Source organism: Elephas maximus, chromosome 4, assembly GCF_024166365.1.
Source record: "Elephas maximus indicus isolate mEleMax1 chromosome 4, mEleMax1 primary haplotype, whole genome shotgun sequence".
Lineage (NCBI taxonomy): Eukaryota > Metazoa > Chordata > Mammalia > Proboscidea > Elephantidae > Elephas > Elephas maximus.
Window position 1 is genome coordinate 133,178,732 of NC_064822.1, and position 24,166 is coordinate 133,202,897.

The 24,166-nt window shown below is 38.6% G+C and overlaps 2 protein-coding genes and 1 long non-coding RNA gene across 8 annotated transcripts in view; 2 read left to right on the plus strand and 1 right to left on the minus strand.

The window, feature by feature from the left end:
• The first annotated feature begins 81 nt into the window (after positions 1-81).
• THAP2 (THAP domain containing 2) lies at positions 82-17,350 on the plus strand. Of its 4 annotated transcripts, none has more exons than XM_049883903.1 (4): positions 82-167; positions 513-659; positions 10,054-10,249; positions 12,511-17,350. In XM_049883903.1, exons 2-4 carry the CDS (start codon positions 589-591, stop codon positions 12,865-12,867), a joined length of 624 nt encoding a protein of 207 aa, XP_049739860.1. In that variant the 5' UTR covers positions 82-167; positions 513-588; the 3' UTR covers positions 12,868-17,350. The 4 variants fall into 4 exon arrangements, 1 of the variants encoding a protein (XP_049739860.1); XR_007517274.1 differs by lacking the exon at positions 82-167 and having other exon boundaries at positions 181-659; positions 12,511-14,322; positions 16,166-17,347; XR_007517273.1 differs by lacking the exon at positions 82-167 and having other exon boundaries at positions 181-659; positions 12,511-12,973; positions 14,239-17,345.
• LOC126075803 (uncharacterized) lies at positions 2,223-22,365 on the minus strand. The gene is made up of 3 exons (XR_007517276.1): positions 22,058-22,365; positions 16,183-16,267; positions 2,223-2,555 (listed from the first exon to the last, which is right to left on the minus strand). It is a non-coding gene; the product is annotated as an uncharacterized LOC126075803 (long non-coding RNA).
• Positions 22,342-24,166, plus strand: part of TMEM19 (transmembrane protein 19) — a 31,255-nt gene continuing 29,430 nt past the window's right edge. The window contains exons 1-2 of one of the 3 annotated variants that reach the window (XM_049883900.1): positions 22,342-22,730; positions 22,940-23,090. In XM_049883900.1, the coding sequence (XP_049739857.1) occupies positions 22,961-23,090 (130 nt within the window). In that variant the 5' untranslated portion in view covers positions 22,342-22,730; positions 22,940-22,960. Of the gene's footprint in view, positions 23,091-24,166 lie in introns of all 3 variants that reach the window. The other 2 variants (XM_049883901.1, XM_049883899.1) reach the window with 2 other exon arrangements.

A 24,166-nucleotide genomic window follows, 5' to 3' on the forward strand; every position in this document is an offset into this window, starting at 1 on the left:
AACGTCACTTCCTGCGACACGCAGGAAACAAGACTGCCTATCAACGCGATAATACGAGGACTTCGCGATGCTCGGTGGGATTTGGAGTATTTCTGTCCTCGCTGCACGGCTTCGTCCTTTCCGCATGCTGCTGACAGCTCTGCCAGACTCAGGAATGGGTCTGTTGGGTACGTGCCAGGGTGGGCGGGCCTGTTGTTAGTTACGCCCTTGAGGGAGCTTCGTAGTAATCGGAGGAGGAAGCACCTCCTCCTTGGATTGCTCGGAGGACTGCTGCCAAAGACACGGCCTTGTCGTACTTCTTTTTTGCCTACTGCGGGAGGGGGCGGGTTGTAGCCGCCATGTTGGTGAAGGCATACGAAGGCGACTGGAGCTCCAGGATGGTCGACTCTGATAGCTCCAGCCCGCCATCTTAATAAAGAGAAAGGGAAGGTTGGGCTTTCCCCACACCCCACACACACCCTTTCTCCCACCCTGTTCCCTCGGTGGACCCTTACTCTGCCTCACTTGCTCAGCCTCTGCCCTCAGAAAACATAGCCGCTATCGCCTCAGAACAGGCTTAAGACAACGCCGAATGAGGGGTAAAGGGAAATGCCGACCAATTGCGCCGCGGCGGGCTGTGCTGCCACCTACAACAAGCACATTAACATCAGCTTCCACAGGTAACCAGGGCAGGGAGTGGGGGTGAAGGAGACGGGAGCACCTAGTCTAGGTGTCATTTGTGTGAAAGGCACTGGAGGATCCCCCTTTCTACTGATAACTTCACTACCCAGCTAGTAGCAGGGAAGCATCATATTTGCCTTTTGTGTGTGTATTTTGCAAATCTGCAAAATTTTTCTCTCCCTTCGGGGAAGGTTTACCCACTTTCTGAAAAACACCCAAGTACCGTGCGATGATTACCTCTTAAAGTGACAGGAGGATATCTTAATTTTTCTATTCTTTTACTCCTTTATATTAGGATGGTCCTTGACACAAATGACGCCATGAGAGAGAGAGATCTTCTTGTGCAAGTCAGCAATCAAAGCCCACTGTGTTCTCATTAAAATTAGAAAATCGCTCACTAGCAGCATTGACATAGGAAGCTTTTAGATTTATAATAGCCACACGCAGTCTCGCTGGAGGAATTTAGTCGTTGATAGATATGGACTTAAGCAATGTTAATGAAAGTGCAAAAGATAAGCTTTCTGTTACTACTACAGTGTAATAAAAAGAATCTGAGTTTTATTTTTCCTTCTCTTGCTGCAAGAGCAATCAAAATTCTTTAGTTCTCTCAATGAGAACTGTAGGAAAGAACTATTAAACATTGTCTGGAATATAACAGGTACTCTGTAAATGTTTACCTTCTTCTGAAGCGCCTGCCATGGGCCTGAAGAAAAGAAAAAGTGAAAAGAGTTGTGTTTATATACCTCTTAACATATCATTTAAGAATGTAGAAAATTTTACCTTTGACCTTTTCCCTAGCGCATTATTACTAAACGTACCCCATTATTAAAAGCTACCACTTAGAGAAAAAAAAAAAAACCCTTGAGATGTTTCTGTTTTTAAACTACTTCATGCAAATACAGTGCTTCGTTCGTTCATTCATTCATCAAATATGTACCGAGTTTCTAATTGCCTAAGATTATGCTAGGGATCCAGAAAGTTTAGAGTATAATGAGGCGAAAAGACATAAACAATTAAGTGCCACTGAAGAGACATTTAGGGAGACCTTTTTTTTTAATGGGGCAGTTCTACTTTATCTTATAGGGTCGCTATGAGTCGGAATCAACTCGACGGCACTGAATTTTTTTTTTTTTAACTTAACCTTGGAAACCCTGGTGGCATAGTGGTTAAGAGCTACAGCTGCTAACCAAAAGGTCAGCAGTTTGAATCCACCAGGCGCTTCTTGGAAACCCTGTGGGGCAGTTCTACTCTGTCCTGTAGGGTCACTGTGAGTCAGAATTGACTCGACGGCAGTGGGTTTGGTTTTTTGTTTTAACTTAGCCTTGGAAAACCAAAGAGCATTTCTCAAAAGATGTAAAATTTAAAATGAGACCAAAGGACAACATAAATTTGGTCTTCTTTTATCCTAAAAGCACTTGAGAAATCATAGTTTAAAAAAAAAAATGGCAAGATAAAATTTGCATATTAAAATGCCCTCTGGCTGCAGTGTGAAAAATTAAAGTGTTACTTAAAGTGCTGGTCAGACATCATTAGAAGATGAATTTGATAAGAAAGGAGCTTATTGTAGAATGTTAGTTTACCGATTGCTTCCTTCACAGGGAAATCCTGTTAGTAAGTCAGCTGAAATAAACAGTATTTTTATTTGCTGGCACAACCAGCACTGGATTAGAGGAGGTCTTAGGCTGGTTTCTCTAGAGGAACAAAAGCAGTGAAGTGAATATATAAACAAGGATTTATTTCTCAAATAAATGGCTCATGCAGTTGTGGAGGCTGGCAGGTCCCAAATCCTGGTTAAGAGGTATCAGGCTGCAGGCTTCTGACTCACATGGTTACAGGAGCTGATGAACCCAAAATCAGCAGGTCAGGCAGAAGGTTGCTGGCTTTCGTCCCAAGAACTGGAGGTCAGAGAATGACAAGTAGGATGCTGGATCAAGAGAGGGCGAGCTTTTCCACAACATCCATATATACTGGATGCAGGCCACACCCCCAAGGAAACTCCCCTTTCAACTGATTGGCTGTTCATATCAGATCACACAATAGAGAATGATTACGTAATATCTGTCAAACCACAGAGAATCATGGCCTGGCAAGTTGACACATAACCATAATCACAGTCCACCCCTTGCCAACTTGGCATCTGTACACATCTTAAACCATACATAATCTCTAAATAAAGACAATTATAAAGTCAGGTTGGCCTAACATGATACAACTAACATGTACAACTGAAACCACACCGGTTCTCTTTATGTCTTATATCTTATAGTAAGTAATAGAACAACGGAGGAAAGAAAAAGCATTTGCTGTATGCACACATATATAATAAAACAAGGAAGAAATACTCAAAACAATTACAGTCCTCGTTTCTGCAACTGGTGATATGGTCATAGCTGTTATTTAGACCAGTCTTCTTCTACCACCCCCTCCATATTCCCTATGCTCTCAGGCACTGCAGCTGGTTGTGGTTCTTTGCCTGGTGGGGTGACACAAACCTTCATTCCTAAAGGGTCTGGGCCATTACTAGTCACGTTGGAATTGGGTTGCTGTAGTTTTGCGTTTAATCACAAGGCATGGTAGCATTAAGAGACGTCCTAAGGAATCTCTTATTTTCCAGACATACTCTTCTTTGACTCCCATTATGTAATTCAACCCTATTTCCCCTTGATAATCGGGATTAATTACATCAGCCAATACGTAGCCCTTTGCCTGTTGATCCAGAGGCATTGGGAGCCCAAAGTGGCTGGGTGGCATTATTAACTTCCAGTTCAATCAAATCAGTGTTGTGTTTCCTGGTGGGAGCATTCCTTAACTAAGATCTCAACCTGTAGAGCATAGGGTCACAAGGTCAGGAACCTAACATTTTGCAAGTGTGTCACTAGGGGTAGTGGTAAGTAGTGCCACTCCCATTTCCATCCCTTGATTCCTAGACCCAAGAATCCTGGCTATGGGAGAAACACCACCATATATTGGGCACTGGTTTAGAGTGTATACAGCCTCCTGGAGAACATTGCCCCAACCCTGCAAGGTATTGCCACCTAGCTGGTACCATAATTATGTCTTTAGAAAGCCAGCTGCTTCAGGGTAATAGGGAACATGGTAAAACCTGTTGCCATTGAGCCAGTTCTGACTCATAGCAACCCTACAGAACAGAGTAAAACTGCCCCATAGGGTTCCCAAGGAGTGGCTGGTGGATTCGAACTGCTTTTGGTTAGCACCTGAGCTCATAACCACTGCACCATCAGGGCTCCATGAGCATGGGCCCATTGCTGGACTTCATTTGCTGTGAAGTGAGTTCCTTCATCCGAGGCAATGCGTGGTGGATAAGGCATTCTTTCAGTCCACAGATGTTAGTTTTGGCAGAAGCATTGCGTGCAGGAAAGGCAAATCCATATCCAGAGTGAGTGTCTATCTCAGTAAGAACAAAACGCTGCCCTTTCCATGATTGGAAGTGGTCCAGTGTAATAAACCTGCCACCAGATTGCTGGCTGATCACCCTTAGAAATTGTGCCATATCAGGGGCTTGGTATTGGTCTTTGCTGCTCGCAGATTGGACACTCAGCAGGGGCTATAGCCAAGTCAGCCTTGGTAAGTGGAAGTCTTTGTTGCTGAGCCCATGCATAACCTCCATCCCTGCCACCATGGCCACTTTGTACATAAGCCCATCAGGCAATACAGGACTGGCTAGGGAGAGAGGCTGACTGGTCTGTAAACTGGTTTAAGTCTGGGAATTGACTGAGGGGTCATGATACCCTATCCTGGCAATTCAAGTTAGACTGCCATTTACTTGACCTAGAGTTCTTTCTATTTGTACAGATAAGTAAATTCCCCATCTGTTTTACTCCTAGCAACACCATGACTAAGTGGCCAACGCCACAAGCCCATGTGAGGGAGACTTCTGATTAATGCTTTGACTCTGCTGTCCATTATGGTAACCACGTCCACCTTTTCTTTGGCAATTAAGTACCGCCCTTAACCACCCCAAGGCCTAATCAGCTTCATTGTTGTTAGGTGTCTTAATTCAGTTAGGGCAATGTCAGATCTGACTTACATAAAATAGCAATCACAACAGCCTTCAAGGATGCTGAGGCTCCCTTCACAAATTTGTTCCTTACCATTGTGGTGAAAAGTGTGACCTCAGGGCACTCCATGGGTGGGTCTGTGAGTCCGACCTGATCTAACATGCCAATTTCTACTAAGCCTTTGGATACCTTCTACAGTATACCAAGGCAGGTATGGCATTTCAGCTTGATTTAGTGTAGGCCCCCCGCTTCAGTAAACCTACTGTTAGGCGGTGAATCATGTCTCCCAAAAATGTGTGTCAACTTGGCTACTTCATGATTTCCCAGTATTGTGTGATTGTCTACCATTTTGTCATCTGATGTGATTTTCCTCTGTTGTAAATCCTACCTCTATAATGTTAATGAGGTGGGATTAGCAGCAGTTATGTTAATGAGGCAGGACTCAATCTACAAGATTAGGTTATGTTTTAAGCCAATCTTTTTTGAGATACAAAAGAGAGAAGCGAGCAGAGAGACCTGGAGACCTCATTACCAAGAAAGAAGCAAACACCGGGAGCAAAGTGTGTCCTTTGGACCCAGGGTCCCTGCTCTGAGAAGCTCCTCGACCAGGAGAAGATTGATGACAAGGACCTTCCCCCAGAGCCGACAGAGAGAGAGAGAGAAAGCCTCCCCCTGAAGCTGGTACCCTGAATTTGGACTTCTAACCAACTAGACTGTGAGAGAATAAACTGTTGAAGCCATCTGCTTGTGGTATTTCTGTTATAGCAGCACTAGATAATTAAGACACCAACAAAATAACCTGTTAGATCCTTTTCCAACCTCTGGATCTGATTTGTAGTATTTGCCCAATTGAAAAAAAAAAAAAAATTTTTTTTTTTCTTTTTTTAAATACTACTACCATGGTGAGTTTCAAGCTACCAACTTGACATCACTGGTCATGAAGTTGGGAAGAGATGTGCAGTAGCAAATTATTATATAGTATTTCTGCCAAACAGATGGAGCTCTGCTGGCAGGGTGGTTAAGCTCTGAGCTGTTAACCAAAAGGTCGGCAGTTTGAACCCACCAGCCACTCCTTGGAAACCCTATGGGAGCAGTTCTACTCTGTCCTATAGGGTCACTATGAGTCGGAATCGACCTAACAGATTCAACAGATGTAAATAATCTCAAGAGTATAGCTAATTAGAAAGTGATGAGTTTTTAGTGCTTACTACCCTTTCATTTTTTTACCCTTTGATTTATAAGTTTATATAATTTTTAATAATGGCTGTATTTGAACCAGAGACTACATCAGCCTGAGACCAAAAGAACTAGATGGTGCCTAGCTACAACTGATGACTGCCCTGACAGGGAACACAACAGAGAACCCCTGAGGGAGCCGGAGAGCAGTGGGATGCAGACTTCAAATTCTCGTAAAAAGACCAGACTTAACTATCCGAATGAGACTAGAAGGACCCCAGAGGTCATCGTCCCCAGACCTTCTGTTAGCCCAAGACAGGAACCATTCCCAAAGCCAGTCTCTTCAGACAGGGATTGGACTGGACTGTGGAATAGAAAATGATACTGGTGAAGAGTGAGCTTCTTGGATCGAGTAGAAACATGAGGCTATATGGGCAGCTCCTGTCTGGAAGGGAGATGAGAGGGCAGAGGGGGTCAGAAGCTGGACGAATGGACACGAAAATAGTGGAGGAAAGGAGTGTGCTCTCATTAGAAGGGGAGCAACTAGGAGTATATATGGGTGAGACTGACTTGAGTTGTAAACTTTCACTTAATGCACAATAAAAATTAAAAAGTAATGGCTATGTTTGAAAACTTCATGAAAAATTAACAATTGACTCTACAATTCATGCTCTTTCATGGCTTACCAATGCCATTTTGGATAAAGTTCAGAGTCATTCTTTGACTTAGGAGACCCTCCAGCATCATTTTGTGTTGTAATACTCTCTTCACTGTCCCCAAGATATTTTTAACACTCTTTGCTGCTCCCACCCTATCGTCTTAGCTAATTACCACCCTCTTAAGGCCTCCTGGAAACCCTGGTGGCGTAGTGGTTAAGTGCTACGGCTGCTAACCAAGAGGCCGGCAGTTCGAAACCACCAGGTGCTCCTTGGAAACTCTATGGGGCAGTTCTGCTCTTTCCTGTAGGGTTGCTTTAAGTTGGAATTGACTCGACGGCAGTGGGTTTGGGTTTGGGTTTTGGTTTAAGGCCTCCTGGAAAGGAGCCTCAGTGGTGCAATGGTAAAAGTGCTTGACTGCTAACAGAAAGATTGGTGGTTTGAACCCACCCAGTGATTCTGCAGGAGAAAGCCCTGGTGATCTACTCCATAAAGAAAAACCTATGGGGCAGCTCTACACTGTCCTATGGGGTCACTATGAGTAAAAAAATCCACTCAGTGTCACCTAACAACAGCCTAAGGCCTCTTGAGTATATTAAACCCAGTGCTGTTGAGTCGAATCTGACTCATAGCAACCCTATAGGACAGAGTAGAACTGCCCCATAGAGTTCCCAAGGAGCGCCTGGCGGATTCGTACTGCTCACCCTTTGGTTAGCAGCCGTAGCACTTAACCACTACACCACCAGGGTTTCCCTTGAGTAGATTAGCTCTTCCTATATAATGGTTTCATCAGCTCTGTATTCACCCTTTTATAACACTCATGACTCTTGTAATTTTATAATGATAGCATTTATTTGCTATTTACCATGTATTGTACACTGGGTGGAAACCCTGGTGGCATAGTTAGTGGCTAAGTGCTATGGCTGCTAACCAAAGGGTCGGCAGTTTGAATCCACCAGGCACTCCATGGGAACTCTATGGGGCAGTTCTGCCCTGTCCTATAGGGTCGCTATGAGTCGGAATCGACTCCACGGCAACAGGTTTGGTTTTCTTTATGGGTACATTGAGCTAAGCATTTATTTCATTGTCTCATATAATCCCTATATCCACTCTAAAACTCACTGCCCTTCGAGCTGATTCCAACTCACACTCTAGTTAGGGTAATATGATAGGAGCCTTGGTGGTGCAGTGGCTAAGCATTTGGCTGCTTTCCAAAAGGTTGGCAGTTCGAATCCACCAGCCGCTCCTGTAGCAACCCTGTGGGGCAGTTTTACTCTGTCCTTTAGGGTTGCTATGAGTTGGAATTGACTCGACGGAAGTGGGTTTTGTTTTGTTTTGTTTTTATAGACGATAAATCAGACCTCAAAAAGGTTAAATAACATGCCTAAAGTCACCCATCGATTATGGATGGAGCCAAGATCTGGGCCCTTGTTTAATTCCAAAGACAGTGTTCTCAACTGCTCTATTCTATTGCATCAAGCTCTTTGATTCTCTAACTTCCCCACTACAATATAAACATAGTAGGTGCCCTGTCTGGTTTATCACCATGTCTTCAGTGCCTATGACAGTACTTGGAATATAAGAAACAAACTACTATTTATTAAAGACCCAAGCAAAATAGCAGTTTAAAATTCTGAGTGACTTTCTAAAGCATATAATGTTTTGAAAGCCTGATGCTATTATTGTGTAGATAAGAATACATTCATCTGTTAGCCCCACGTTAATTTTTTTTTTTTTAATTTACAGGATGATTTTTTATTACTTAAATTTAGCTTCTGGGCTACATCTCCCACGCTTTGTGCAGAGAAAACTCCAAATGAAACATAGAAAGCATGATTAAGGTTATTGTTGTATAAAAACATTATACCAAATTCAAATATAAAATTGTTGATTATTCTTCCACCTCTGTTTCAGCACAAAGATTGTTTAGTAATGCCAAACTAACTCCATTTAATTAGTTCATTTCATTGATTGATTATTCTAAAAAGTTCATTGAGTGCTTAACGGGTACTATGCTAGACCCAAGGATAAAGAGGTGAAAAACAAAGTCCCTACTCTGGAGTTTAACTGAAGTTTATTACACATGAGCATTGATTCTTATGTTTCTAAACAGTTAACAGTTACCACTAGAATTTTTAGAGACAGTCTCTTACATTTGTTTCTTCCTTAGCAGGTATACACTGGATACATATCAGTATATTTTGTATTTGAAGTAAACATGAAAGGAAAAGCACTTCCGCTGGGCTTGTCAGCAACATTTTTCTTTTGTACTAATTAAGCTTTCTGTTGCACTATATAGCTTAATTGATTCTTTAAGAATATATGTAGTTTACATGGCAGTAATACAATGAATTATTAACTTTTGTGCTCTTATTCATTTAGCAAATTTTTGTTGAGGCTTTACTGTTTGCAAGGCACTATGCTAAGTGTTAAATAGATGAAAAGATGTGGTCCCTGTCCTCAAGAAACTTATAATCTACTTTTATTTCACTGAAAATTTATTCAAATGGAAAAATTTTAAAAACAATTTGATAAGTGCCATAAATGAAGGACCCTAGGTGAAGGAATGCCAGAATCTGTCTAGGCTTTCCTTGAAAACAATTAATCTTCGGATATCTGATTTATCTTGACCATGTACACCCCCAACTGATTAAAACATACTGTAGTTACTCCTGCTGTCTTAGTTATGAGTCAGAATCAACTCAACAGCAGTGGGTTTTTTTAGGGGGAGTCTTAGTTATCTATTGCTGCTATAAAAGAAATACCACAAGTGGATGGCTTCAACAAAGATAAATTTATTCTTTCACAGTCTAGGAGGCTACAAAAGTCCAAATTCAGGGTGCCAGCTCCAGGGGAAGTCTTTCACTCGGTCGGCCCCAGGGGAAGGTCCTTGTCATCAATCCTCCCCGGGTCTAGGAGCTTCTTAGCACAGGAACGCTAGTTCTGAAGGATGCACTCTGCTTCTGGCACTACTTCCTTAGTGGTATGAGATCCCCCTGTCTGTCTGCTCACTTCTCTCTTTTATATCTCAAAAGAGATTGACTTAAAACTTAATCTTGTAGATTGAGTCTTGCCTCATTAACATAACGGTCTCTAATCCTGCGTCATTAACATCATAGAGCTAACATTTACAACAAAATCACATCAGATGACAAAACAGACACAATACTGGGAATCATGGCCTACTCAAGTCGACAGATACTTTGGGGGACACAATTCAATCCATGACACCTGCTTATAATAGTTCTACATAAACTTGCTCAGGATCATGCTAGTCTTGTTTTATTTTTACTGCTCATGTTAAGGACTAGGTTGGAAAGAAATGTCCCTTAAAAACCTTGACTAACAAAACCCCTCACATCAGTTGTGTACTAATTTTTTTATAACTTATAAAAATTAGCATAAATTGGTTTCTGTCTGTTCCAGTGTCTGGATATTGGGAGTTTAAAATCATCAACTGTTAAGTTTTCTTTAAACATTTAGGTGCAACCAGAAATGTGATAGTTGGAAATGAATTGCCTTTTTTTTTTTTTTTTTTTAAGGTTCCCTTTGGATCCTAAAAGAAGAAAAGAATGGGTTCGCCTGGTTAGGCGCAAAAATTTTGTGCCAGGAAAACATACTTTTCTTTGTTCAAAACACTTTGAAGCCTCCTGTTTTGACCTAACGGGACAAACTCGACGACTTAAAATGGATGCTGTTCCAACCATTTTTGATTTTTGTACCCATATAAAGTCTATGGTAAGGAATATTACTTTCTTTTTATCCTATTTTTACCACTGTGAGGGCCTGTTCCTTTTTGTTTATACAGTGAAACAATTCAGAATATATTGAAATCTGTGGTGATATGCTTGAAGAAAGTTGCAAGCCTCCCTCTTGTGCAATAAAGGTGCAGGCGAGAATTAAAGCTCTGTACTCCAGATTCCATTATTCTTTCCCCAATCTAAATTGTTTTATTATATTGGAATTTTACATTACTACCAATTATCAATAATTAAACCATCAGTAAAACTGAGAAATCATATGAGTAATGAAACTTTCAGCATCATGCTGTTCCAATTTTAAGATGATATACAAATGACATGTGCTAATAAGTACTCTAAGAGCGGCACACCCAGAGTTACATCAAAGTATATAAGTTCTGAGGGAACAAAGCTTCACAGAGTGCAGATGTTTAGGCTGGACTTAAAGACTTACAGATTGGAACTTAGGAGGGGGTTCTTGCCTCGGACAGTGCAAATGCAATAGCATGATGAGAACAAAAGCCAGCAGGTTGAAGCGTTAGTGGGAAATAATCAAAATGATAGCAAGTGATAATTTAAAAGTAGGGAGAGAATTAAAATACAGGATGAATGAATTAAAGCAATGTTTTATCTAGTTAGGGAAGATCTAATCAGACAGGAAAAAGCTAGCTGAAAAAGACAGGGTTCTAAATGGTAAGATAGGGTAGAATGAATAAGAGAAATAGAGGGTTTAACTTTGAAAAGGAAGACAGACAACTTTTCCTTTGAGAGAGGAGAAATCACTGCTTTTCTTGAGTTATTTATGATAGTTACATTTGTAAATGTATATGAATTAATACTGAGACAGGAGGTTGTGATGAACTAATTATCACAGATCGTAGAAAAGCTCCAGGAGGGCAAGAATTTTGTCTTGTTCACTTCTGAATCCTCAGCACTTTAAATAGTGCATAAAAAACATACATACTCACATGTTTGTTGAGTTTGAAGTATATCTTGTTTTTGCCGTTTTATTCATTCAGCAAATACTTTACTAAACTTTACATCATGCCAGAATCTAAGTTAGATGCTGGAGATATAAAGATAAAGTCCCTGCCATAAAAGAGCTTACAGTTTAGTGAGAAGTCATGAAAAAGATTTCCAAGGGAAATGAACAGCAACTTCAGGTTTCATGAGGAAAGGAACCATATTTGTTTAATTTATTTGTGTCTGTGTCTCTGGGAATTCATAATACACATTCAACAAATGTTGAATAGAGGACATGTTGTAAGGATATGATATATTCCGGGAAGTATGAGTGGGTTAGTATTGTTGGAGTATAAATCAATATGGCTAATGACAGAATTGGGCCAGATTCTAAATGATATTGTGTGTCATGTGGGATAGTATGGTAGAGATTTTTTTTTCCCCTTTAGATAATGGTAAGGGAAAGAGAAATTTAGCCAATACAGAGATGTCAAATCTGTTAGAAAAATTATTCTGGTGGCAGAAGATGGATTGATTATCAAAACTAGAGGCAGAGAGATGAATAAAGAAATTTTTTTAATATTCAGGCCAGAGATGATATGGGCCTGATGTGGACAGTGGCATGAAGAATGATGGAGAGGAGAGGATTCATGATAGAGATATTTAGGAGGTAGAATTAATAGGACTTGATGATAATTGAATGAAAGAGATAAGGAGAAGAGGGGGCTCCAGGTTTCTGATTTGCCAAAAACTTCCTAGCCAGACTTTAAATCCTATGTAACTGTGAACAATTAATATGTAAATCTCTTGAGAATATGTCAGAAGGATCCATCAATTTCTTATAAAGTAGGACCCTGGTTCTAAATATTAATCAAATTGAGAGAATAATGTTTACCTGAAAAAGAGATCCTCAACTCAGTATCACAAATAAACAGAATGTTAAATACATTCTTAACTAATCTTAGTAAGAAAATTGCAGAGGATTTCAAAAGTCTCCATAGATTCATACTCAGTAATTTGGAAGAGACCTTGGAAGTCCATTGTCCATTCCCAAACCAATGTTTGAATGTTCTGGAGAAAGAGAACAAAAAGAAATAGATGCCTGGGTTTCATTCACTCAGTTGAGAAAGTTAATCCATGATTATATGAGATGGACTGTTGCTGTTTCCTATTGGTGTTTTAAAATTGGTTATTAAAAGAGCAGTTTAAATATTCTGTTATCCAAAGTTGAACAGAATTTACTGACTTATGCTATTCCATAATTTATATTTAACCCTCTAATTTTATTTGATTCAGAAACTCAAGTCAAGGAATCTTTTGGAAAAAAACAACAGTTGTACTCCAGCAGGACCATCTAAATCAAACACGAGTAGTCAACAAGTACTTCTTGAACACAGTTATGCCTTTAGGAACCCTATGGAGGCAAAAAAGAGGATAATTAAACTGGAAAAAGAAATAGCAAGCCTAAAAAGAAAAATGAAAACTTGCCTACAGAAAGAACGCAGAGCAACTCGAAGATGGATCAAAGCCACATGCTTGGTGAAGAATTTAGAAGCAAATAACATAATACCTAAGGGTACATCAGAACACATTTTACCAACTGCCTTAAGCAATCTTCCTTTAGAAAATTTCAAGATTCTTGAACAAGATTAACAAGATAAAACATTACCAATTCTCTAAATCTAAAACAGACCAAGAGTACCTTTCTTTAAGATTAGCTTGCACAGAACTTCATACCCGCCCTTCATTCCATTCAGAGGTAAATATATTGAAGGCAATTATGCCAAAATTGGGTATTTAATAAAGTTTTACTTGAAGTAACATTATTACTGTGTAACTTATGAAGACTTGATTGCAAAAAACAATGGACAACTTTTTACAAAACTATTTAAAATGAATGGAAGTGCCTTATGTGAGAATTACTTATTTAAAAATGTTAGGAAATTGTGTGTTTGCCAGGTGTTTTGTGTTTTGGTCTTTTTAAACTACTTTTAAAAAAACAGTCTGATAAGTAACATGTTTAATTTATATTAGGAGGAAATTTTTTCCTGTACCAAAGTTGGGATATCACATTCTAAATAAGATGTTAAGTAGGATTTAACCAACATTAACTATGACCTTAGGAAACTGCTCGGTTTTGTATTAATTAATTATTGGCACTGTGATTTGGAGAATTTATAGAATAAACCTGAGGACAGGGCAATCTTTTTATTTAAACTTCTTGTGTCTTTTTATGAGTAAAAGTGAGCTGATCATGACCTTCCTCATAAGAATATAAGATTTTGAGTTAGACTGTAAAATATTTTGGAAATAAGATTTTTGAATGTGAAGTACCTTCACATCATCCAAACTAGGTAAGGCCTCAAGTACCTCAGATAGTAAAAACTGATAGCTGATTATATTCACCTTACATATTGTGGAATAATGCAAATTTCAGGATCTAGCTTTTACTTTAATTAATAGGCAAATGTATACTGCTCTTTTTTCTCATAGTAAAAGTATTACATTTCCAATTTCAAAGCTGGTACATTAATAATCAAACATGTTATAAAGTTCCAGGTTAGGCATGCCCCGTCAGTCCCCATGTGTGTTGATAACAAAACTCTTAAGATTTTTTTTTCCCGAATACTTTCTAAAACATTCTATACCTCAGAAATAGCATATCAATATAGTAGGCTTTTTTTTCTTTCATAAACCCACAGTAGAATTTAATCACAGAAAAGTAACTTTCCACATTATGACTTCACAATTTATAACTTAATGGAATCAGCTTATCTTACGCATCAGCTTGCTTTTTATATCCATTTTTAGTAAGAGTTAAATAGAGGAACACCATAGTACATAAGGGAAGTGAAATGTAGTTCTCTGTAAAAATACATGTGTCTATGATAAAGCTATGCAAATGCTAACGTTATTTTACAAAATAGAAATATCAGACCTATTCTTAATAGTTGCCACTCGAACACTTAAAGGGTTTGCCTTATTTTCACCAAATGTTTAATTAGAACTCTTTCCTTCAAACAGCTTTGATCAAACGATGTTAAATTTTACTACTACATAATGAAGTTATTTAATCCTAATTCAAGTTTCTGACACTACCATATGAAGGTAACATATACCCAATCATAAATTGCTATAAATCTTTCCTGTAAGGTCATGTCTATGTTAAAAAAACAAAAACAAAAACCTTTTGCCAACTGTTTGCTTTTTTCTTACCTTTTTTTAAAACTGTGCGTTAGATGAAAGTTTACAGAGCAAATTAGTTTCCCATTCAATAGTTTGTACATAAAGTGTTTCATAACATTGGTTTCATTCCCCACAATGTGTCAGCACTCTCCCCATTTCTGTCCTAGCTTCCGCACTTCCTTTTGTCCTGATTTTCTATCCCTTCCTGCCTTCTCATCTTTGCTTTTGGGCAAATGTTGCCCTTTGATCTCCTATAATTGATTGTTACAAGGAGCACATTCCTCTTGGGTGTCGTTTATTTTATGGGCCTGTCTATGGATTGGCTGAAAGGTGATCTCCGGAAATAGCTTTATTTCCAGTTCAGAAGGTGTCTTAAGGCCATAGTTTCGGGGGTTCCTCCAGCCTCTGTCAGACCAGCAAGTCTGGACTTGTTTGTAAATTTGATTTTTTGTTCTACAGTTTTTCTCCTGCTCTGTTCAGGACCCTCTTTTGTGATCCCAGTCAGAGCAGTCAGTAATGGTAACTAGGCACTGTCTATTCTTCTGGAATCAGGATCATGTAGGCTCTAGTTCATATGGTCGATTAGTCCTTTGGACTAATTACTCCCTTGAGTCTTTGGTTTCCTTCACTCTTCTTTGCTTCAGACAGTAAGAGACCAATAGATGTATCTTAGATGGCTACTTGCAGGCTTTTCAGATCCCAGATGCTACTCATCAAAGTAGGATGCAAAACTTCATGAACTATGCTGTGCCATTGATATAGATGACCCCTGAGTCTATGGTTCTTCGCCTTCATGCCTAGGAACTTGATTCTGTGAGGTGTTTGGTTATGTCTAAGAAATCTCCCTGACTGTAGTCCTTGTGTACCTACAGTTATGCATATAGAAATATCCACCACTTATTCTCCTTTTTTAAAATGACATTTTGCTTGGATCCTGGCAACAATCTTTTTATAGTATTAGTACCCTTTATTTTAATAAGGAGTGCCTCCCAAGCAACTAGATTTCACAAATGCAAAGGTAGGAAAAGTTTGTTTTAGTTCTCATCAGGCATTTACGATGACTATGTAAAACCTTTTGTTTATGTGGTAAACCTGGTTAGTCTTTTTATCTTAAGAATTGGATGCAGCTCCTTGGAATAGTCATTACATGTCCTGTTATAATATGTATTCAAATATCTTTTCACAAGTATGTAATCATCAGCAAGCACTTACCATATCTACTTTATACCTCAAAATAAGTTGGGCAAATAATCATTTGAATATAAACTATGTTTTTCAAATATAGACTCTCCTGTGGTTCACCCCCTCAAGTAGAAAACAAAAGACAATTAATGCAGCATATTATCTATAATAATATCTTGATACCTTAATATAATAGTTAAAAATTAAGATTATAAAGTTTTTGGCAAAGTTACCTAGTCTTCATTCATTATTACTTGGCACCATTGACTAAACTACCACACAGTAATTTTAAAGTAGATTTTCCTTTGTTTTCTCTGTCTTATTTTCATGTTACTGTACCGACAACATGTTCCATATCCTCCCTGCGTCAAGTGGTTTTATTAACATGTCTAACTTAAAAACTAGTTTAATTTGTAGAGAAAACCTGAAAGGAATCTTTTAAAATCCTGTTTTCAGTTTGTTGATAGATTTCTTATAACTTTGATCCTATACCATAAAACTAATGAAAATTGTAATAGCTCTTTGTCCTCTGCTGAACAACACAGATCCTCTATTCATTCAATCTATGTCTATTATACACTAGACACTGGAGAAACCAACCTCTTCAAAGAGCCAGCCAAAGGCTAGGAACTTGATATAAAGATGGATATGATGCATTTTCTGCACTCAAGTTGCTTGGAGTCTCCTGAGAGAAACAGAAAAATTATTTGTTAACATGGTAAATGCTATAGAAGAAATATGTGCAGGGTGCTTGGGTAAATGCTGTTGAATTGGAATTTAATGAGAATTTAATTCTAGACTTTTGTATAGTCCAATGCTTTTCTTTTGAAACAAAACATTTCTTCTTGCAATGACAACCAAAGGAGATGAAGGACAATAGGTGTTGATGTAAACAGCAGTGTTAATTTTTAATGAGTTTTAAACATTTTTACCCTTTAAGATAAACATTGAACAAATTTACTAATGGTATTTTTGTTGAGAGGAAAATCTAACTATGAATTAACTACATCTAAGCCAAGTAAAAAACTGGAGTTTATTTGAAATTTGATGTTTTGCACAAAATAACAAACCCTAATTGAGTTTTAAAAAATTTTATTCATTTAGAGTCTTAAAGTTAACGAAGCATTTCAACATCTACTGATTCTATGTGGAAGATGGTATTCTCTCTGATTTACAGATGAAGAAATCTTTGTTAATGTAATTTATCTATTCAATCCGACATTTTCTATGTGCCAACTAGCACATGGGATAGAAATGCCAGTAATCTAGAACATTCAAGATGTAACACAGGTCTTGTCTCTAAATCCCATTCTCTATTCTCCACGTTATGACCCTCTGTTTAACATATGAATTATGTCTTTAAAACAGAACAAATGTGTCTCAAACATCTAAAATATATATATGTATATTTGTGTGTGTGTATATATATATAATAATGTATAGCAAATATAGTCTATGAGATAATTGTTGATCTTTTCTAGGTAGACTTTATAATGCTGGTGTTTTACTTCATTTCTCAATGTTAGAATACGGGTAAATTTTAATTTTGGTATAATATAGAAAATGGTTTATCTTCATGCCAGAATGTGGGATTCTTTTGATATTTAGGCAGTTGGAAACTTTCTAAAGTTAATACTTTTGTAATGTATATTAAATAATTGTATATTGTGCTCACAAAAACGTATTCTGAGTATGTTGATATTAAAAACTTTTTTTCCAAAAATATTATCATAGTGCCTTTTATTTCCAAAGATGTATGTGAACATTCCTGGAGATGTCCTTCCTCTAAATTGATCTCCTAAAAGACTTCTTTAGAAGTCCTTTTCCTAAAGTAAAGCAAACTGTAAACCAAATAAAAGACATGTAAAGCCTTGAAGAGGAATTATCATTTTTATTTTTGTTGCTGGAGTTATATGCAAACGTACATTAAAGTTTATTTGCACTGTTTTAAATACAGTTATGCAATCTAGACCAGATAAATGAAGGGCTACAAAAATTCTCCTAGGAATCTATCCTGATAATTGAGGCTTATACAAAGATTTGTTACAGGTATGATTATTGAGGCATTTTTAATACAAAATTTCTAATTGTAAGGATTTGGTTAAAGTATAGTACATTTATTACATAAAATTCTATACAGCTATTATTGATTTTGTAGAACAAATGGTAACTTAGGGAAAATACTCACTATACTATTAACTGGAAGTGCACCTAAAATCACCTATAGTATGACTCCAATTTGGGTTTGTAGTGAAAAAGAAAAATGTAGAATAAGATGATGTGATTTTTTTTGTATTAATTTCTGATTTAAAAAAATACTGTTTTTTAATACTTTAATTCAAAAAATACTATGTTAACATTAGCAAAGAGACATTAAGAAAACTAGGATGAACCAGACAGACATAGTCCCTGTCCTCAAAGCTATTAGAAATAATCCATTCACTTATTCTAAACTTCACTATTCCCCACCTTTCCTTTTTTAGAATGAGTTGAATCTAATACAACAAATCAATCTTCAAATTGCTGCCTAGCCTCTTAAAATTTGTACTCCAAAGTTAAAGAGAAAAAAATAAAAACTTTGTCATGAAGGTAGATGTGTGTCTATTCTGAATAAATTTTCAGTTTAATAAATTGTTTAGCAAATATTCCAAACCTTTTATCTCTATGTCTTCTCCATTCCCTGGAACTTCCTTAAGCATCAAATTTTTACAGATGTCCTTTACAAATGGTCATTTTGCAAGCTCCCGCTCATGTCTCAAATCTTAGCTCAGATGTACCCTCATCTGAGGGGCTTCTCAGATGTGTGACACCTTCCCCAAACGTACCAAAGTAACAGGTGCTTTTCTCCCTTGAGTCCTGCTATATGCAGCTGGGATAATAATGTCATTGTCTACATGTCTGTTTTCATCATCTATGTTCCTTCGAGACAGTCTGTGTTTTTTGCTTTTTCTTTTTTGGGTCTCCTGATAGATGTATACGAGGCACTGAAATATTTCTGAAAGATTTCATCTCTTCATTGATTGGCTTAGATTCAAAGGAATTGTATGTAGAATGCACTGATATTTTTCTGACAAATGACATGCTTTTTGGCATGGGATGATTGGTTTTAATTACCAAATGTCTATCCCAGAAAAATTTAAACTTGTTTATATCAAAGAACACTTAACATAAATAAGGCATTTATAAATTGTGAAACTAAAGGTTGTTAATGCAACAATGAATTTTCAGTCTGTTGCTCTATGATTAGGCTAGAGATTACCAAACTATCCCTGGCCTGGCACAGCCAAACCTTGGTGGTGTTAGGAAATGGACTAGCACTCAAAGCCTGGTTGTCTGTCGAACATAAAAATTTCATAGAATACCAACATCAGACAATGTCAGCCTGTGACTACCGAATTGAGGTGCAGGGGGGCGGGAGGGGAGAAAAGACCACTTCATAATTTTGTCTAAGCAGAGATAAAATCCAAGGTACTGTGAGAAACCACAAAAATGTTAGCTTTTATTATTAACTTTACTCAATAATAAGCTGATATTCATAAGGTTTTCATTGGCCAATTTTTTTAGCAGTAGATCATCAGGTCCTTCTTCCTAGTCTGCCTTAGTCTGGAAGCTCCACAGAAACCTGTTCACCACAGGTGACCTTGCTGGTATTTGAAATACTGGTGGCATAACATCCAGCATCACAGCAACACACAAGTCACCACAGTATGACAAACTCACAGGCAAGTGGTATTATTGCTGATGTCAGAAGGATCTTGGCTGAAAACAGAGAATACCAGATAAATGTTTACATGTGTTTTATTGACTACATAAAGGCATTCGACTCTGTGAATCGTAACAAATTATGGGTAACATTCTGAAGAATGGGAATTCCAGAACACTTAATTGTGCTCACGTGGAACCTGTACATAGACCAAGAGGCAGTAATTTGAACAGAACAAGGGGATACTACGTAGTTTAAATTCAGGAAAGGTGTATATCAAAAAAACCAAACTCGCTGCCATCAATTCCAACTCATAGTGACCCTATAGGAGAGAATAGAACTGCCCCATAGAGTTTCCAAGGAGCACCTGGTGGATTCAAACTGCTGACCTTCTGGTTAGCAGATGTAGCGATTAACCACTACACCATCAGGGTTTCCAAAGGTTTGTATCATACAGGGTTGTATCATTTCACCTTACTTATCCCATCTGTATGCTGAGCAAATAATCAAGAAACTGGACTATGTGAAGAAGAATGTAGCATCAGGATTGGAGGAAGACACATTAACAACCTGCGATATGCAGATGACGCAACCTTGCTTGCTGAAAATGAAGAGGACTTGAAGCACCTACTGTTGAAGATCCAAGACTACAGCCTTCAGTATGGATTACACCTCAATATAAAGTCAACAAAAGTCCTCACAACTGAACCAATAAGCAACATCATGGTAAACAGAGAAAAGATTGAAGTTGTCAAGGATTTCATTTTACTTGGATCCACAATCAACACCCGTGGAAGAATCAGTCAAGAAATCAAACATTGCATTGGGTAAATCTGCTGCAAAAGACCTCTTTAAAGTGTTGCAAAGCAAAGGTGTCATTTTGAGGACTAAGTGCACTTGACCGAAGCCATGGTATTTTCAATTGCCTCATGTATGCGAAAGCTGGACAATGAATAAGGAAGACTGAAGAAGAACTGATGCACTTGGATTATGGTGTTGGAGAAAAATATTGAATATACCCTGGTGAGGATCACAAGGCATACTTTGCACATGTTATCAGGAGGGACCAGTCCCTGGAGAAGGACATCATGCTTGGTAAAGTAGGGTCAACAAAAAAGAGGAAGACCTTTGACGAGGTGGATTGACACAGTAGGTACAACGATGGGCTCAAACATAGCAACAACTGTGATTGTGACACAAGACCAGGCAGTGTTTCCACTCTGTTGTACATAGGATTGGAAGGAGTTGGAACTAACTTGACAGCACTTAACAACTCAATAACTTCACCTAAATGGGGCAGTATTGTGAGAAAATTCAATTATCTGTGCAGAACAGACTGAGACAAAAGTAAAGTGGGCACATAATTTCTACATAAAGATCATATATACATACAGCCTAGTAAAAGTCAAAAGACGGTATCAGGAATACACAGAGTGACTACACCAAAAATAATTGGTTGACTTGCAACTATTTCAGGAGGTATCATATTATCAAGAGCCAATGGTACTGAAGGCACTAGTGAAAAACAAGGCTCCAGGAATTGATGGACTACCAATTGAGATGTTTCAACAAACAAATACAGCGCTGGAGGTACTCACTGGTCTATGACAAAAAATTTGTAAGACAGCTACCTGACCAACGAAGTAGAAGAAATCCACATTTGTGCCCATTCCGAAGAAAGCTGATCCAACAGAACGTGGAAATTATTGAACAATATCATTAATGTAAAGGCAAGTAAAATTTTGCTTAAGAAAAGTCAAAAGCAGTTGCAGCAGTACATTGACAGGGAACTGCCAGAAAGTCAAGCCAGATTCAGAAGAGGACATGGAACAAGGGATATCATTGCTGACGTGAAATGGCGCCTGGATGAAAACTGAGAATAACAGAAAGACATTTACCTGTGTGTTACTGACTACGCAAAGGCATTCGACTGTGTGAATCCTAACAAGTTATGGATAACATTGAGAAGAATGGGAATTCCAGAATACATAATTGTGCTCATGATTAACCTGTACATAGACCAAGAGGCAGTCATCCAAACAGAACAAGGAGATATTGAGTACATACGGTTGCTATGAGTTGGAACCTACTCAGCAGAACCTGAAACAACTAGTAAAATCAGGCAATTACTATTTACTCCTACTTCAGAGATACGGCTCTTAGTCAATACAATCACTTACCAAAGGAAAAAACAGTTGTCTTTGCATGCAATTTAGATTTCAAATAACTTGAGTTTTTAAACAGTAACTACTCTTCATGGGTTAAAACAGATTTGGGTATTATGTTTTCACTGTAAGCAATTAACTGAAAAATTTCAGAAAAATACAATGTAATTATCAATTATTGTAGCTCTGTTAATCCAGGCAAACAATAGTTAATTTCAAGTAAGGAATGAAATCAACTACAAGATTTGGATTTTAATACTACCAAGTGGTTCTGCTTTCTAAATGAATTGGGTGAATGCACATATTTTAAAAAATAAGTGTTGTGGTGACAGGCGTTTCCTCAATGTAAATGGTGTCATGACAATAATTATTTGAAAGAGTTCAGTAACAGCAACTATGTCTAGTTTTATTTGTAAATCTCCAGTAGCCAGCAGAGTCTGGCACATTGTAGGAACTAAAAGGTGTTGTTTAAAATGACTTTTCTAAATCAAAAAACTGTTTTTACAACACAGTATCTGACCCCCCCCCAAAAAATGCGTAATACTATATGGTATGAACTCTTCATAAATTAAAAAACATTCCAATATCATGCTTGAAGTGGACTTACTGGGTCTAAGTTCACTTGCATTTCTTTATGACTACCCGGGTGGTAAGTTTCATTCTTCGGCGTTTGGGTATGTCCCCGAACGCAAGGGCCTAAGCTTTTCAGATGTTTACATTGTGAGAAGCATTACAAAACCAACAACTCCGGGATCTCGCCACCCTTCCGCCCAGTCACTCTCGCCAGTACCAGAGGCCCGCCGGCCCGCGGAGCCCCCTTTTCAGCGCTCGCGTGAGCACGGCGACGTCCTAGGCTGCGTAGTGGCCGGCGACGGCGCATGCGCGCAGGAGGGCAGGCGAGGTGCTGCGGACCGAAACGCCGCGCGGGCGGAGCTCAAGGTGTCCCGCCCTCAGCCGGCTGGACTTGAACCCTGGGGTGGCGCGGGCGGCTGTCCGGACGAGGCCGCACTCTGCCAAGCCAGTCTCGCCACCCAGACTCTGTGGGGTTCGGGCCCTGCACCCTCTCCCTTTGCGGCCGTGCGCTCCCCACTACCCCGTCCCGAGTGGAAGGGCCCGAGGCGATGGACTAGTGCCCAAGCGCTGACTGGCGACTGGGGGCGGAGCTCGTCACCGCCGGGCCAGCGGATTGGCTGCCTCCGCTGACCTTTTTACCTCCCTGGCCTTGGACTTAAGGTGTGAAGCGACTGGCAGCTCAGAGTTGACCCTCGCGGTCTTCGAAGGTACACTTTGGTTTTCCAGTAAGGCAGTAACCTCGCCCGTACAAGTTGGAGCTCTCCACAAGCAGCAGTTTCCGGCAATAGTTTTGTTTTATATTCTTTTTTTTGTTGTTGTTCGGTGAAGATGTTGACATTTGTGTTTGCTTCCAAACCAGTGTTTTCTTGGCAACTTAAATGACTTTTTCTCAGAAAGGCTATGTTTTCTCTCCCAGGTGATCATATCCTTATTTTCCATGACAGATCTTGATGACAATATATGCAAAAGATATGTAAAGATGATGACAAATATAGTAATATTGAGCCTGATCATTTGCATTTCTGTAGTTTTCTGGATTATGTCTTTGACTGCAAGTACCTATTATGGTGAGTATGAATGTTCTGAGTTGTTTTTCTGTGGTCTAATCGGTGGAATTTAAAATTGTGTCATCTAAAACTCGTAGCCTCTGAATGGTTGTTTTTACATAATTTCTACAGGCTGAATTTAGCTTACTGACTGAATTTAATTTGCTGACATGAAAATGTAGAATGCCTTGAAGGTTTTAAAGTCTTTAATAAATGTTGCAATTACACTAGCTACACACCTACTTCAGAATATGTCCTTACATTTTATGTAATTAAATATATTTTGGTGTAAAGATAAGTGAGGTGAAATATAGTTTTGTAAAGCAATTTACAGTGTTGCTTTTCATTTCGAATAAGATTGTTTCAGTTTCAGGTGTTCTGTAAAAATAAAAGATGGAATAATATTTATGTTTGAAGATTTGGAGGATTTTCTGTCATTTGGTCATTTCAAAAGAGCAGGCTCCTTTTAAAACCTGAAGCTGCTTGGCATAAGTATAAGGTACTCTGAGCTCAGTTCCTTAAGGTTTTGAAGCTGCTTTAGAACATAAATATGCCTTTACACAAACTTCCTTATTGTTGTTCGGTGCCAACAAGTCAGTTCCAACTCATAGCAACCCTGGGCACAACAGAACAGAACACTGCCCAGTTCGGTGCCATCCTCACAATTATTGTTATGCTTGAGCCCGTTGATGCAGCCACTTTGTCAGTCCATCTTGTTGAGGGTCTTCCTCTTTTTCACTGACCCTCTACTTTACCAAGCATGATGTCCTTCTCCAGGCACTGGTCCCTCCTGATAACATGTCCAGAGTATATGAGACAAAGTCTTGCCATCCATGCTTCCAAGGCGCATTCTGGCTGTACTTCTTCCAAGACAGATTGGTTTGTTCTTTTAGCAGTCCATGGTATATTCAATATTCTTAACCAATACCACAATTGAAAGGCATCGGTTCTTTGGCCTTCCTTGGTACCCCTATAAAAACAGAGTATTGATTAGTTTGCAACGAAGGAAAAAGTGAAAAGGAGGATGAGAAAGTGAAGCCTTGTAAAGTCACGGCCATTTGAGATCTTGGTCCGTTTGCCAAAAGACATGTAAATAA